General features: G+C 39.0%; 1 protein-coding gene across 2 annotated transcripts in view; it reads left to right on the plus strand.

The window, feature by feature from the left end:
• The window catches only part of LOC131251361 (uncharacterized), a 134,588-nt gene that overhangs the window by 24,132 nt on the left and 96,068 nt on the right, over positions 1-14,388 (plus strand). For both annotated transcript variants that reach the window (XM_058252044.1, XM_058252043.1), the window contains exon 4: positions 3,821-3,928. In XM_058252044.1, coding sequence (XP_058108027.1) covers positions 3,821-3,928 — 108 coding nt within the window. The remainder of the gene's footprint in view (positions 1-3,820; positions 3,929-14,388) is intronic.

A 14,388-nucleotide genomic window follows, 5' to 3' on the forward strand; every position in this document is an offset into this window, starting at 1 on the left:
AATTTTAGAGTTGGAGGTTGAGTCTATAGAGAAGGCATTTGAAGTTTACAAGAAGGAATAGATGAAAACAGGATGCACTATCATGTCGGATGGGTTGAATCGTTCTACTACTGACTATTTGGTTAATAGTCCAAGTGGTTCATTTAAAAAATAAAAAATAAAAAAAATCTGTTGATAGATCGGTATTTTGATGCGTCTGCTTATGTAAAAACGGGTCAAATGTTAATGGAGAAGAGAAAGAAGTTATTTTGGTCTCCATGTTTAGCCCATTAAATAGACCTTATGCATGTTGACATTAGAAAATTGCAAGTTCATGCTGAGATTGTGGCGAAGACAATGGCTATAACAATCTACATTACAAGCGTTGCTGAGCCTTGAACTTGATTAAAAAACATATGAAGGGCGAGTTGACAAAACCGGCTGTAATGTGATTTGTTACTTGTTACTTGACATTAAAGAGTATACATGAGAATATGATTGGCCTAGGATTGATGCTTACCTTAAAGGAATGGGAAAGAAGCATTTTCAAAAACTGCAAAGGGAAAGCATGTAGAGGATATAGTCTTAGCCTATGTATCTATCAAGTTTTGTTTGAAGATTGCTCTTCCATTGGTTAATGTACTATGATTAGTTGATTCAGATGAGAGGCCGACCATGAGATACATTTATGAAGCAATGGATTGGGCACAAGAGGTGATACCAAAGAATTTGAGAGGAGCAAAGAAATGTTATTCAATGATTTGGGAAATCATAGATGAGCGGTGGAATCTTCAGCTACATAGGCCCTTACACGTAGCAGCCTACTTTTCAAATCTAAGATTCAGTATTATGAGAAGTTCCATATGGATTTAGACGTCGAAATTGGCCTATGTGACTGTATTAAAAGAATGATCCTAGATTCTAGGCAAAGGGTCATCATTGATGAATAAATGGACAAATTCAAAAGGGCCTATGGTTTGTTTGGACGAGAAATTTTAAAATTAACAAGAACGACAAAGCAACTGAGTAACGTTTGAATTTTTTTAATTGTTTGACTTCTTTAAGTAGTTTAATCATAAATATATGTTTTGGTTTTTAGATTATTTAGTTTATTATTGAATTATTTTATCTTTACATTATGTGATTGATTCCTAGGTTTATGGTGGGAGAGTTATGGAGATGAGTGTCCAGAATTACAAAAGCTGGCTATTCATATTTTGAGTCTAACATGTAGTGCTATTGGTTGTAAGCGCAAGTGGAGCACTTTTGAGCAGGTGAAGTATTATTAAATTTATTACTCATCTTATGAATTTTATTGTTAATTGATTCGTTTATATTTTTATAGTTATATACTTAATTAATAATTAATATTAATATACTATAGTTATGGAACTATATATTTATGTGGATACATTCTAAAAAGAGAAATAGACTCGAGCAACCAAGATTGAACCCTCTTGTTTTTGTAAAATACAATCTTCAACTCAAAGTCCATTATGTAGAGAGAGAGAGAGAGAGAGAGAGAGAGAGAGAGAGAGAGTCCAAGGGCTCAATCCTATATGCTTAACGGTATGGAATCCGATGGCAAGCGGATCACCGAGGAGGATTGTGCCCTTCGTACAAAGAATGACTAGATGAACATGGGCGAATGCGTTATCGAAGTATTAAAGGATGGTCAAGGTGTAAGCTCTACCTTATGACCAGATGAGCGCCATGGTATGATTGCATGCTGTAGATTTATAATATAGGCTTTTACTCTTGTAGTCTTACAATTAATAGTTTCATTAAGTTATGCTAAACCGATAAACATAATTTATAAACTATTTGTGGGTCCTAGAAAACTTGCAATTAAATGTAAAGGGAAAAGAGAAGGTGGGAGAAGAGAAGGAAGAAATTTTTTAATGCAGGGGCATTTTCACATCGGGCTCGAGTGGGGTTGCCTGTGGGATGTAGGGGCACACTCGGGGTGGGCGGGCGGGTGGCTCGTGTGAGGCGGTACCCGTGTGATTTGGGGCCCACAACGGGGGTTTGGCCGAGGTCCTAACCCATGGGATGTGGGGCCTGGGCTATGAGATAAATGGATTAATTCGCCATGCTCTATCAGTTTGAGCTTTTAGAGCAAGTGGTTAATTGTCCTGCATCAAATTTTTTTCAATATCAGATTCTGTAGATGAAAATGATGTTTCTAATGTTTATACAATTGATGATGATGGCGCCACAACTGCCTAAGATGGACATAGCGAGGACTGCCAAGAATGGATTTATTTTGACGTTTTGTTTCCTTTTTATTTATAGAAATAAACAATGAATACATTATAAATGTAAATGGCGAAAATGTTAGTTTTTGAATCATGAAGGAAAAATACATGTACATGATGGGCAAAGGGTAGAAGTTACAGAAATGATTATTTTTTGAACTTGATTATGATGTGGCACAATTCAATTGTACATTTATACATAGTATACAATTGATCACATGATTAAGGTCATGATTAGATTGTTTTTTATACATATTCATGAGAAAATGGATGATTGATGTTTTTTTATTTTTTTATTTTTATTTTTTTGATTTATTTACAATATTTGTTTTTTTTTTATGATATTTTTATGAAAATATAAAAAAAATCTTACAATTACGATACAATACAATTCACACCTGATTATGATTTATGATATGATAACGAGTATGACAACATTCGTTGGAAGGAACACAATACTTACAATCGACAATTTAAGAAAGGGAAACATGGTTATCATCAACGTTTGCATACTTTCCAAGAGGAATGATGAGATAGAGGACCACTTATTTATACATTGCGACTTCTCTAAAGCAATTTGGTGTGGGTTTTGGGATCTCTTTGGGGCAGATTGGGTAATGCCACAGAGGGTCCTGGAGTTCCTCCAGAGGTGGCATGGTGTGAGTTTGGGCGCTAGTGAAGGGGATAAATTTGGAGGCTCTCACCATTAGCAGTCAACTGGTTGATTTGGAAGGAACACAAACACACTTCCAGGAATATAAAAGAACAGATGAAATTAGTATTTAGGAGGGCAAGGGGAAGAGTTGTCAGCTGGGCCATGGGGATGAATTATAGTTTCACGAAGCGTGAGGCCAAGTGGCCACAAATTCGAGCGTGAAGGGTGGAATTATCTGTTGCAGAATGTAAACAAGTATAATGGGTAGGAAGCAGCAGGACTGAGAGTCCGAAGTGCGATTCTAATTGGGAGTGGTGCCTAGTTAGAAGGATCCTGCAATTAAGGGATGAATGTAATCAATAACAACTCGGCGGGGTTAACATAAGGAGTATGCAGATCGGATTGATGGTTCAATATTAAGATTCTCATCAGCTTTATATGCATCCAGAAGTTGGTTTGTACTCCTTGGTCTCAAGGTCATTAGAATAAAATTGCATACTATAAAAGAAAGAGTACAATTTATAGTCAACATGAAGTACTCAGCAGATGAACAAGAAGAAATGCAACCTGAAGCTCACCTTTTAGGTGTTATTTACTCCCAGGGTAATGTAATGGAAAGCTATATTGGTAAATGAATGATACTCAATCTAGCAGAACATCTTGTCCATGACAATTGTTGTAGATCTATCTTCCACTTGGTTACTTTTGTTTATTTCTAGATCTGCTTTATTTTCTGTCTTCATAACCTAAAAAGATAGTTACTATGTTTCAATCAGCAGATGATTTGTGTTAGCTACAATTTATGCTTGTTGATGGATAAATACTATTCTTGATTAATCTTTGTTGCAACTTTTGGTTGACGTAAATGTTTTGGTTCAACTCATTAATGTATATATTTCTTACTAATTTTGTATTCTCCTTTATGTAGGATTGCTTCATTGATATTTGTGCTCCAGAAGTTCTTAGTCTTTTCACAGACAATTTTGATTATCAACATCTTCGCCGTCATTTTGTCAAGGGGTTGCTTGTTGATGATGTAGGTTTGTTCATTCCTACCTTTATATGTTTGCAAGGCTGCTTTGATGAATATTTCGTAGATAAATGGACGAGCATCTATGCTGATCATGCACAATAGCGAATGTTTGTAATACTTTTTGGCAACTTCAATTTTGTTTCAACAGTAATGGCTCTCCATTGAACTGTAGTATGGTCTTCTTGTATGCAAATGTGCTATGAATATACTTTAGTCATTATAGAATGACTGCTAGATAAAAACATGCATTTCTAAGATCAAGTTGTGGCTAAGGGAGAGCGAAAATAGTTGCATTGTTACTGTTATATTAACACAATCTCCTTAACACAAGTATCCATTAACTCCCAATATTTTCAGACATAAGTTGGAGAATGGCATCCATGATCAGTGTGTGGCATCCATGATCAGTGTGATGACCATCCTCCTCACAGCCACCATGGCCTCGATTGTCATAACGTAGTGTCCCTTTTGTATAATGAGTGTTGAAGGGGGAGAGTAAACCACTTTGGTAGGCCAACCATTGTCATGGATTGTTGTTGTTCCTCTAAAGGAGAGCATATATAGATGCAAGAGAAGGTAAAGTGTCTTTTCCTGTTATCTTCACCTATATGAGATCATAATTTGCATTCAGTCCCAGAAGAAGCTTGAAGATTTAATCTTGCTCTGTATGTTGCCGCGAAAGGGATTTGGCAAGGTTTTAAGTATCAATATCACACATGGCATTGCACCTTTGAGAATTGGAAATATTGTAGACATTGTGTAAAAGTTTCACAGTTTGAGGGAAACTTTAGGCGTGGGAATTTTTCAGTGAAAGTTTAGAATATGTTAAAATGACACATGATTATTCACTTGGAACTCAATTCATTAAAAAGAAAAACTATGCATAGTAGTTTTCAATTGTTTAGGGGACAACAATTTGCAACTGATCATAAGTGATGCAATTATATTAAAAATGAGTTTATATCATTCAAATGTTGGATCTTGGAAGAATGTTGGATCAAGGGGTTGAGATTGGGTTGGTGAGTGGATTTCGTGTGGATAATTCAGAGTTTCAAATTTCCCACCTTAGTATTGAGATGATACTTTGTTTTTATGCGAAGCGAATGTAGATAAAGTTGATAATCTTCAGGTAATTATCACGTGTTTTGAGGCGGTTTTAGGATTAAAGGTCAACATAAGCAAAAGTGAACTAGTAGGAGCTGGTCTTTCTAAAACGGAGACCAATGATTTTGCAGTCTATTTTGGTTGCAAGGCGGGCTCCTTTCCGTCTTGATATCTTGGTCTTCCTCTATGCATAGGTAAACTGACCAAGCATAATGCGGGGGCATTTTCATACCGGGCTCAAGTGGGGTGGCCTATGGGATGCAGGGGCACACTCGGGGTGGGCAGCCCGCGGAACCCATGGATTTGGGGCCCACAAAGGGGTGGAGCCCATGGATTTGGGGCCCGTGAGGAGGGTTCGTCTGATAACCTAACCCATGGATTTGGGGCCCATGAGGAGGGTTCGTCTGATAACCTAACCCATGGATTTGGGGCTTGGGCTATGAGATAAAGGGATTAATTCGCAATGCTCTATTGGTTCAAGCTTTTAGAGCAAGTAGTTAATTGTCTTGCATCAAAGTAGTATTGGAGTGGGAGGTCTCGTGTTCGAGACTCCTCACCGGGGGTGATTAATATGAGGGCATTTTCACACCGGGCTCAAGTGGGGTGGCCTGTGGGATGTAGGGGCACACTCGGGGTGGGCGACCCCCGGAACCCATAGATTTGGGGCCCGTGTGCGGCGGGTGGCTCGTGTGAGGTGAAACTTATGGATTTGGGGCCCACGAGGAGGGTTCGTACGATGACCTAACCCATGGATTTGGAGCCTGGGCTTGAGATAAGGGGATTAATTTGCTATGCTCTATTAGTTCGAGCTTTTAGAGCAAGTGGTTAATTGTCCTACATCAAAGCACCTATGAGATTAAGTAATAGAGAGGTTCAAAAAGAAACTGTCATCTTGGAGAGGTAGGTATCTCTCATTGGGTGGTAGATTAACATTAATTAAATTGGCCATGTCAAATTTGCTGATTTATTTTGTATCTACTTTCAAATGTCCAATAGTATCTGTGGCTAAATTAGTAAAGATTAGGCAAGACTTTCTATGGCAAGTGGTGGAAGAGAATCACAAATTTCATCTTGTAAAGTGGGAAGAAATATGTAAACTGTTGTCTAACAGGTGCGCAGGTTTGAAGAGTTTGGAGGTAATGAATTTGGTTGAAGTGGGTAGTTACTGGAGAGAGGTTGGTTAGGAAATATGGGGTTTAGGAAGGGGTAGATGGACAAAATCTTCTTCTTTGTATAGGGCTTGATCATTATGGAAATCGGTAAATTGATTGAAAATCAAAGTCTGGGAAGTGGCGAGTTTTTCTGTTGGGGATGGTAAAATTGTTCGTTTTTTGGGAGGATCAGTGGGTTGGAGATTGAATTTTAGAGGAAGTATTTCCTTGATTAGTAGAAATATCCTTGGAGCCCAATCTCACGGTTGACTGATGCATCTCTATCCTTGAAGGAGAAATAATTTGGGCGTCTCCGTGTAGAAAGGATTTCAAAGATGAAGAGGTGGAGGATCTGGTTAGGTTGTTAGAAATGCCCTCAAATTGTCATCTGTCCTTTTTAGAACCAGATTCAATGGTGTGGTTAAAAGAAAAGTTGGGAGATTTTATGTTAAATCCTTCCATTTGGTGATTGATGGGAGGTCTTGTGAGCAAATCAAGTGTCATACATTTCATGTTTGGCATTATGGAGCTCCTTCAAAGTTGGTGGCATTTGCTTGGTTAGTGGGTAGAAATAAGGTTCTCACTGTGGATAACTTGCGCAAGACACATATGATTTTGCCAAATGCATTTTATTATACCTTCAAGATGTGGGATCGGTTAACCATCTTTTCATTCATTGCCCATTTTCATCAAATGTGTGGGATGGTTTCATCCTTTTGTTTGGATTAACATGGGTTGTGCCGGGTTCAATTGACCAATTCTTTTTAGCACGGCATGGAGAGGGAATGGGTAAAGTTGGGAAGCGGATTTGGAATATATGCCTATTAGCTGGTTTATGAAATATTTGGTTGGAAAGAAACAATCGTTGCTTTAGGAATAGGAGGCACATTTCGGATGTCTTCAATAGGGTGAAATTGAATGTCATGGAATGGGCTCAAGCAACTAATGTTACGTGCTAAGATTAGTTTTCTAGCAGCTGGTCTAATCTGTAGTGGGTTGTATCTTTATTTCTTTGGCTTTGGCCTTTTTTAATAAAGTGATTACCGTTTAAAAAAATCATTCAAATGTCATACAGTACAAGAAATAAACAAACAAACAAAATATACCAAAAAGCTAAAAAGAAAAGAAAAATCCTAGTCTCAGATCCATATGGAGTTACCTAGCTGTGGAGACCAGTGTTTTAAATATCGACGATATCAGCTGATATATCCCACGATATATCTTTTATCCCACCTGTGCGATACGAAACGCATAGGTAGTGTCGATATATCCCACATATTCAATCCGGTCAGCATTTTCAAATTTTTATCCATATTTTTATTGTAAATCATGTTAAACCAGTGTCAAATAGTTACAAATCTATGATTCTTTATGTTTACCATGAAAAATCATTGGAATTTCGATTTCAAGATTTGGGGGAGATGCGTTAACTTGCGGAAAATTGAGAAAAATCTAAATTTCTCAATTTCTCGTAAATCAGTCGCAATCTTTGTATCCAAATACAAAATTAAACATGTATGTAACCTCGTTTAGTGATTCTTCTTTTGCTTTTGAATGCATTGCTTGAGTTTCCATACATGACTTCTTACATTTATAAATTATACGAATAGACTTCGAATATACTTGCATAAGTTCAGTTGGAAAGCACATATATTAGGACCCCATACAAAGGAAACCCCTATTATGTGCACCTTTTTTTGTAGCATTTTGATTTCTAAGTGTGTATTGATGTCTTTTTCAATTATCCTTGAAGTTTCATTGAAAAATTCGAACAATTTCCCAATGTTCCAATGTTTCCCAACATCAACAATAAATTATGCAATACAACCAATATATCCCATGCGATAACCAATATGTATCCATTCCATATCCGAAGGGTGCAATACATTACGCGATAACGATATTTAAAACATTGGTGGCGACTGTATATTATGTTTAATGGAAAACGACTTTTGGCTTCATGAACAAATGTTTTATTTGCCCATGTCAAGAGGGGAATGAATGTAATTGTCAACCATGGATTTTTATATTGATACTATATCGGCTTATACGACTGTATTGTATCTGTACTAGCTAGATGCTGCATGCAATTGGGGACTAAATCGGGCCATACCGAAAAATTGTGCTGTATTGACACCATATGGGCCCAATTCGGTTGTTATGGCCATAATGGCTCAAATTTGAATTTTGTCTCTGTTGTTTCTTTCTTTTTTCATTTCAACAATGGAGAAACCTTAGATGGGCATTTTAGACTAGATCTTGGCCTATTTTTGGATCAAAACAAAAGATTTGAGTGGGATTTGACACATCAAAGTGGAATTGATCATTATGGGAAACCTGGAAAAAGGGTAAGCTATCACCTTTTTTTTATCCTTTCTGTTTTCATTTTTCATATTCTTTTGTTCTGTTTCAATGTGATGTGCTCTAATTCGCCAAATCATTAGGGTTTTCAATATGACGAGCTTGGGGTTATCTTAGGCCTGAATTCTGAACTGTTCGGGCTAGGCCTATTCAAACTTTTGTGTTTGATAGGCCCAAGCTTGGCCTATTGAAAACACTACAAATCCTGCTTGATTTGTGTATAGTAAGGGAGCATTTGGTGGACTTTCAACAAGTTACACTGACAGACCAACTTATTAAAGAATGTTCTGACATACATCATTAGCTGGATGTCCTAAATACCAAAAATGGTATATTGCTGAATATCACATTTCCCTTGTTTTATGATATTCTCCCTAATTCTTTCAATTACCAAAAAAAAAAAAAAAAAAACCAATTTTGTAAAAAGAAAAAAGACCCGATAAGATTTGTTATGGGTTGATATTAATATGTGATGCTCATATCATCTCTCCCGTGTGCAAGGTATTCCATAACGGTAATGGTGGCCGTAATGGTCACCATCATTATTCTTACATACAGGCTGTAACAGCCTTTTATGTTTTTTATTGAAGAAAACTTGTATTGGCCATGTAGGGGATATTACAAGCATGGTGTGCCATAACGACCGTTATGGGACCATATCAGTTGTTACTTAATGGTAATGGTGCCAATTGTTGCATTACAGGGTCGTAACGAGCATAACGATTGTTAAAGAAAAAAATGATAGTATGACCGTATCAGCCCTGTAACGACCATAATGGCCCCTTAATAGTCCATTAAAAAAACGAGAGACCATAATGGCCATTATGGGGGCTGTGATGACCATTAAGGTGTTGTAACAGCCGTTATGGCTTGTATCGTAGCAGTAATGGTGGTGGCCATTACTGCCACCGTTATTGTTACAACATACCTTGGTTATAAGGCCAGGGTCATTTTCCATAATGGCCGTTACGACATTGTAATGTGTAATGGTTATCACCATTACATAGTAAGAAAATACTTGAGGGATCTATGGTTTAATTGAGGATATGGTGCATGATTGAGTAGAATGGTGTAAGTGTTCATTTACCTAACTGGACCCCAATTAATCGGGTTATCATGGGCCGTTCTCAGGCCTAGAGTCCCAGGTTCATGGTATTAGGCTCAGGCCTACAATCCTAGGACCCTCGAGTTGGGTCTAAAAGTTCCAACCTATTAGTAACTTGGCCAACCTTAATTTATAGTCATTGGTCCATCTGGTTGGGTGGGTTGGGCCTGACCAGGTGAGGTTGGATGTGGCCCTTGGCCATGGTAAGAACATGTAATGGTTGTACGTATATGTTTTACATACCATGACTATATATGTGAAATAGCTTAAAGGCAGGACTTGGGCTTCAAAAAGTTTTGATCGATTGGAATTAGGCCTAACATGCATGGCCTGTTTTGGGCTTGGGTTGAGCTTGGGCCTTACACCTGGGGCTGATCTTTTGCCAAGCCCCCACCCATCGTGATGCAGGACATGAAATTAAATATGGAATGCAAGAGATCAAGCTTGAGATTATACCAATTTTAAATAATCACAAAATTCCACTTCCTACATACTATCAAACATTTAAAAAGGGGAATCTATGGGGGTCCAAGCCTACACAACTTTAGGGGTGGATCAAATAAAATTATAAGCCAAACAAGCCCAAAGGAGTGTAAGAACCATTCATTGTTGCAAAGGATTGTTCCCAACTCAAGAGATTCACTAAGTTTCAATTTGGGGGAAAATCTAGGGTTTGCAAATTGGGGATAATTGGGATTTGGGACTTTTTAGGGTTAAGGATTTGGATAAAGGAGTTTTTAAAGTCAAAAGAGAGGGAAATAGAAAGGAAGAGACCACTTGGGAAGGTTGCTCATGTTGGACAGCTAGGGGGCTTGGACGCATGTGCGTGATGGATCGTCCACAAGTGCGTGGGGCCCACAAAATCGAGAAACACCTCCTAGGCTGGGATCGGCCAAAGATGGACAGGTTTCATACTGAGTTTCGTGTCGGTCCGATCTACGGTTTGTGCGTAGTACTCCGCCGAAGTTTCAGCCCCTCAGATGGGCCAAAATCTGAAGTCTGCTTGTGCACTACTGTAGGAGAAAACTTGGATGTAAAAAGAGGTGAATCTGATGATGGGAGGGGTGTTGAGGGTGATCGAATTTGTGCGTAAGAAGATGAAGATGGTTTGGAGCGGATGTGGCACGCACTACGGTACTTAGCCCTTCGAGGAAGGGAGGGCTTCGCACCCAATTCGATTCTTCAACCCAAAGAAAGAGAGAAGAAGAAAACGTAGGAATTTTTATTCATAAACATCATTGCCATACCTACATGGGATAGCTATATTTATAAGAAACCCTAAACCCCAAAAAAGACAAAATTACCCTTGCGCCATGTGCGCACTAATACCAAAGCTTAAAGCAAATAACTACTAATCTAAGCAATCAAAGCCGTTCATGAAGTTTTTAATAACAAAAGTAATCAAAACTCAAAATCCTATATCATCTGAAGTAGTGGGCCACAATCATGAGATCCGATGGTAGAATATATGTGATGATCGGGTCCACTCCAAAAGCTCCATAATGCAACCCTCTAATTATGAGACCCTCCAAAGATGTCATCGTCGATCCAAATCGAAAGTAGGGTCTGCCTCCTCGAATACGTGCTAGAGGGGGCGTGTGCATGATGTTCCCATCAATTGCTTACTCCAAAGCTCCATAATGCAGCCTGCTAGTTATGAGGCCCTCCAAAGATGTTGTCGTTGATCCAAATCGAAAGTGGGGCATGCCTCCTCCTCGAATACGTGCGTAGAGGGGGTGTGTGCATGATGTCCCCATCACATCGACATCCTTATTTGTATTAAGATATGATTTAACAAATTCAATTAATGCTCTTGGGCCTTGTGATTAGTTTGCTGTCATATTTACGTCCATGTTTATAATATCGGTCGTTTTTAAGTAGTGAAATGGATATTTTAACTCATTTCGTTAAAGAGAAACCTCAATTTGTCATAGTTTAATGAGGGTTTTCAACTAGAGTTTGAAGAAACTACTTGAATTTCTTATAATTTTTAGTATAAACACTTCCTTTCTAGGACCTTTGTCCACTTGTACATTTGCATGATCTGCACCTCTTTTGTATACTTTGATGAGGATTCCAACCACCTTTGAGCTTCACAATAATTTTTAGTATTCTGTACTCCTTAACATATATGATTTTGGCCCTTGTAGAAACTTGTACTTTCCTGTGTGAGCCCCATTTCAATTACTCTTTTTCATATGGTATGTCTTAATGATATAATGCTGTGCTTCGAGAGTGAGAAGCTGAAGCAGAAACTATTCTTTGGGATATCCAAGCTATCGACTTGAGCAAGGAGCGTGGCGAAGTTATGGAAGAAGAGAAGGTCTTGTGCACCAATCTTTCCTTGGAGTATGAGAAGTGCCTTATGGAGGAAGAGGAAATGGAAGCAGCGATCACATTTGACATGGCTTAAAGAAGAAGACAGATACCAAGTTCTTCCACGGTATCAAAACATGGCTTAATGATGGAGAGAGAATACTAGTTCTTCCACGGTATTGCAAGTGCTGGGGAATAACAAGATGTTTTGTGACGGTGGAAGGGAAAATGGTTGAAGAAAGGGGCAAGGTATGTAAAGCTATTGGGAAATATATCAATTTCTTGTAGATGATGGCTAGCTGTGCTTTTGCTTGGAAAATCTCCAATTTAATTGACTTTCATTGAAGGAAGCTATTGGCCTTGAAAAGCCATTCTCCATGGTAGAGGTTAAAGCTATGGAGCTTGGTTGGGTTCCCAATGGCTTTTTTCTAGGTCTTTTAAAAAGTGGTGCAGTGAGATTCGCTTCAAATTTTCTCCGAGGTTTGGGAAAATGGTCGGTTGTGTTAAGCTGGGTGCGTTGTTCATTGCCATCATCTCAAAAGTTGAAGGTGACAAGTAAATGTGGAATTTTAGATCTATCATCTTAATAAGGGTTCCCCATAAGATTTTTGCCAAAATCCTGGTCACTTGCTTAAGGGTGGTGTTGGGGAATGTTATTTCAAAACCTCAAGGTGTGGTTGTGTTAGGGAGACAAATATTGGATACGACTCGTGTTGCTCAGTAGCGTGTGGGCTTGTGGTATAGGGAAGGGAAGAAGGGGGTAATTTGCAAGTTGGGCATTAAGAAAGCTTATGGCCATGCCAATTGGGGCTTCTTGGATTATATGTTGGGAAGGGTAGGGTGTGGTAAAAAAATGGAGAAGTTGGATACATGAATGTGTGTGATTGGCTTAGTTTTATATGCTAGTCAATGGGTAGTCTAAAGGTAGGGATCCACTATCCCTGTTCTTATTTTTTTGTGGTTGTAGAAGCATTGAGCAAGATGTTGGAAACCGGTCAATCGATTGGGTTGATTAGTCACTTCAAGGTCGAAAAAACTGAGTTCTAGATTTTGCATCTTTAATTTTTTAACAAAACAATCTTCTTGTGCAATGTAAATGCGGGGTAGTGGACCACCTAAGGGAAATTGTGAGATGCATTTAGGTGGTCTCTGTGTTAAAGGTCAATATCGTTAGGAGTGAGTTAATTGGGTATTTTGCACTCAAAAGGAAGAGGTGGATAAATTGGCGCAAGGTGTGTGGGTGTTTGGTTGGGTCACTTCCTTTGTCTTACCTGGTGCTTCCACTATATGTTGGTAAGCTTACCAAGCATTTGTGGGACAAGGTAATTGAAGGGTCGAGAGGAAGTTATACAAGTGTAAGAGGCAACAACTATCTCTTTGTGGGAGGCTAATATTGATTAATGAAGCTTTGTTGAATATTCCAATTTATTTCATGTTCCTCTTCAAGTGTCCAATTGTGGTGTTGGAAAGGTTGGATAGGTCATGACTTCCTATGGCAATGAAATAAAGTGAAGAAGAAATTTAATCTTCTAAGGTGAGATGAGGTGTGTGAGCTGTTCTAGTAAGGGGGAGTAGGGAGAAGGAAATTGGAGAAGGTGAACTAGGATTTGCTTGGTAAATGGCTATGGTGGTTTGGAGCGGAAGAAGGCAGATGTGGAGAGAGGTAATTGCCAGCAAATATTGTACCAAGGAGGGGGTTGGGAGGTGAAGTATTCATCCCTCTATAGAGCTTTTGGGTTGTGGAAGGCGGTCTAGTGAGTGGCGAACAGGTTCTTGGGAGGGTTTAGATTCTCTTGCAATGATGCCAAGACAATCCGATTTTGGCAAGGTTTGTGGCTTGGCGGAAAGTCCCTCTAGGAGGAGTTCCCGATGATCATGACTTAGCCTCGAATCGGGACATCTCAGTGGCGTGATGCTTCTCCATCTTTGGTGACTCAGTAGTTCGTGCCCCTCTATGTAGGCAAAACTTGATGGACGAGGAGGCAGCGACTTTTATTTGCCTCTTGGAGAGGCTTCATCGAGCTAAGCCATCCTTGGGCATGGGGGATGCGATGGTGTTGGCGTAGGCTAAGATAGGCCAAAAGGCGACCCTCTCGAGTTTCCAGCTCTTTCCCAAGTAGGGGAGGAGTTTATGGTACCCATCCACCGGTTACGAGAGGAATGATTAATAAGGGGACATGCCATCTGTTTATGGCATAGGATTAGCGGCTCTCTCATCGAATCCCAATTTCCTTTATCTTGTTGGAGCCGATATCTCATGCAATATCCTTGCTCGTGGCTTTGGGTTGAGCAAAAGCCCTATGTATCATTCGTGAACCCTGTCATTACCATTTAATCCAAAGCAATGTGGTCATGGGGTGCATTAGCGCCGTCGTTGATAGGGGTTTTTAAGTTGGCTGCTATTAGTAACGTGCAATGTGCAAATG

Source organism: Magnolia sinica, chromosome 7, assembly GCF_029962835.1.
Source record: "Magnolia sinica isolate HGM2019 chromosome 7, MsV1, whole genome shotgun sequence".
Taxonomy (NCBI): domain Eukaryota; kingdom Viridiplantae; phylum Streptophyta; class Magnoliopsida; order Magnoliales; family Magnoliaceae; genus Magnolia; species Magnolia sinica.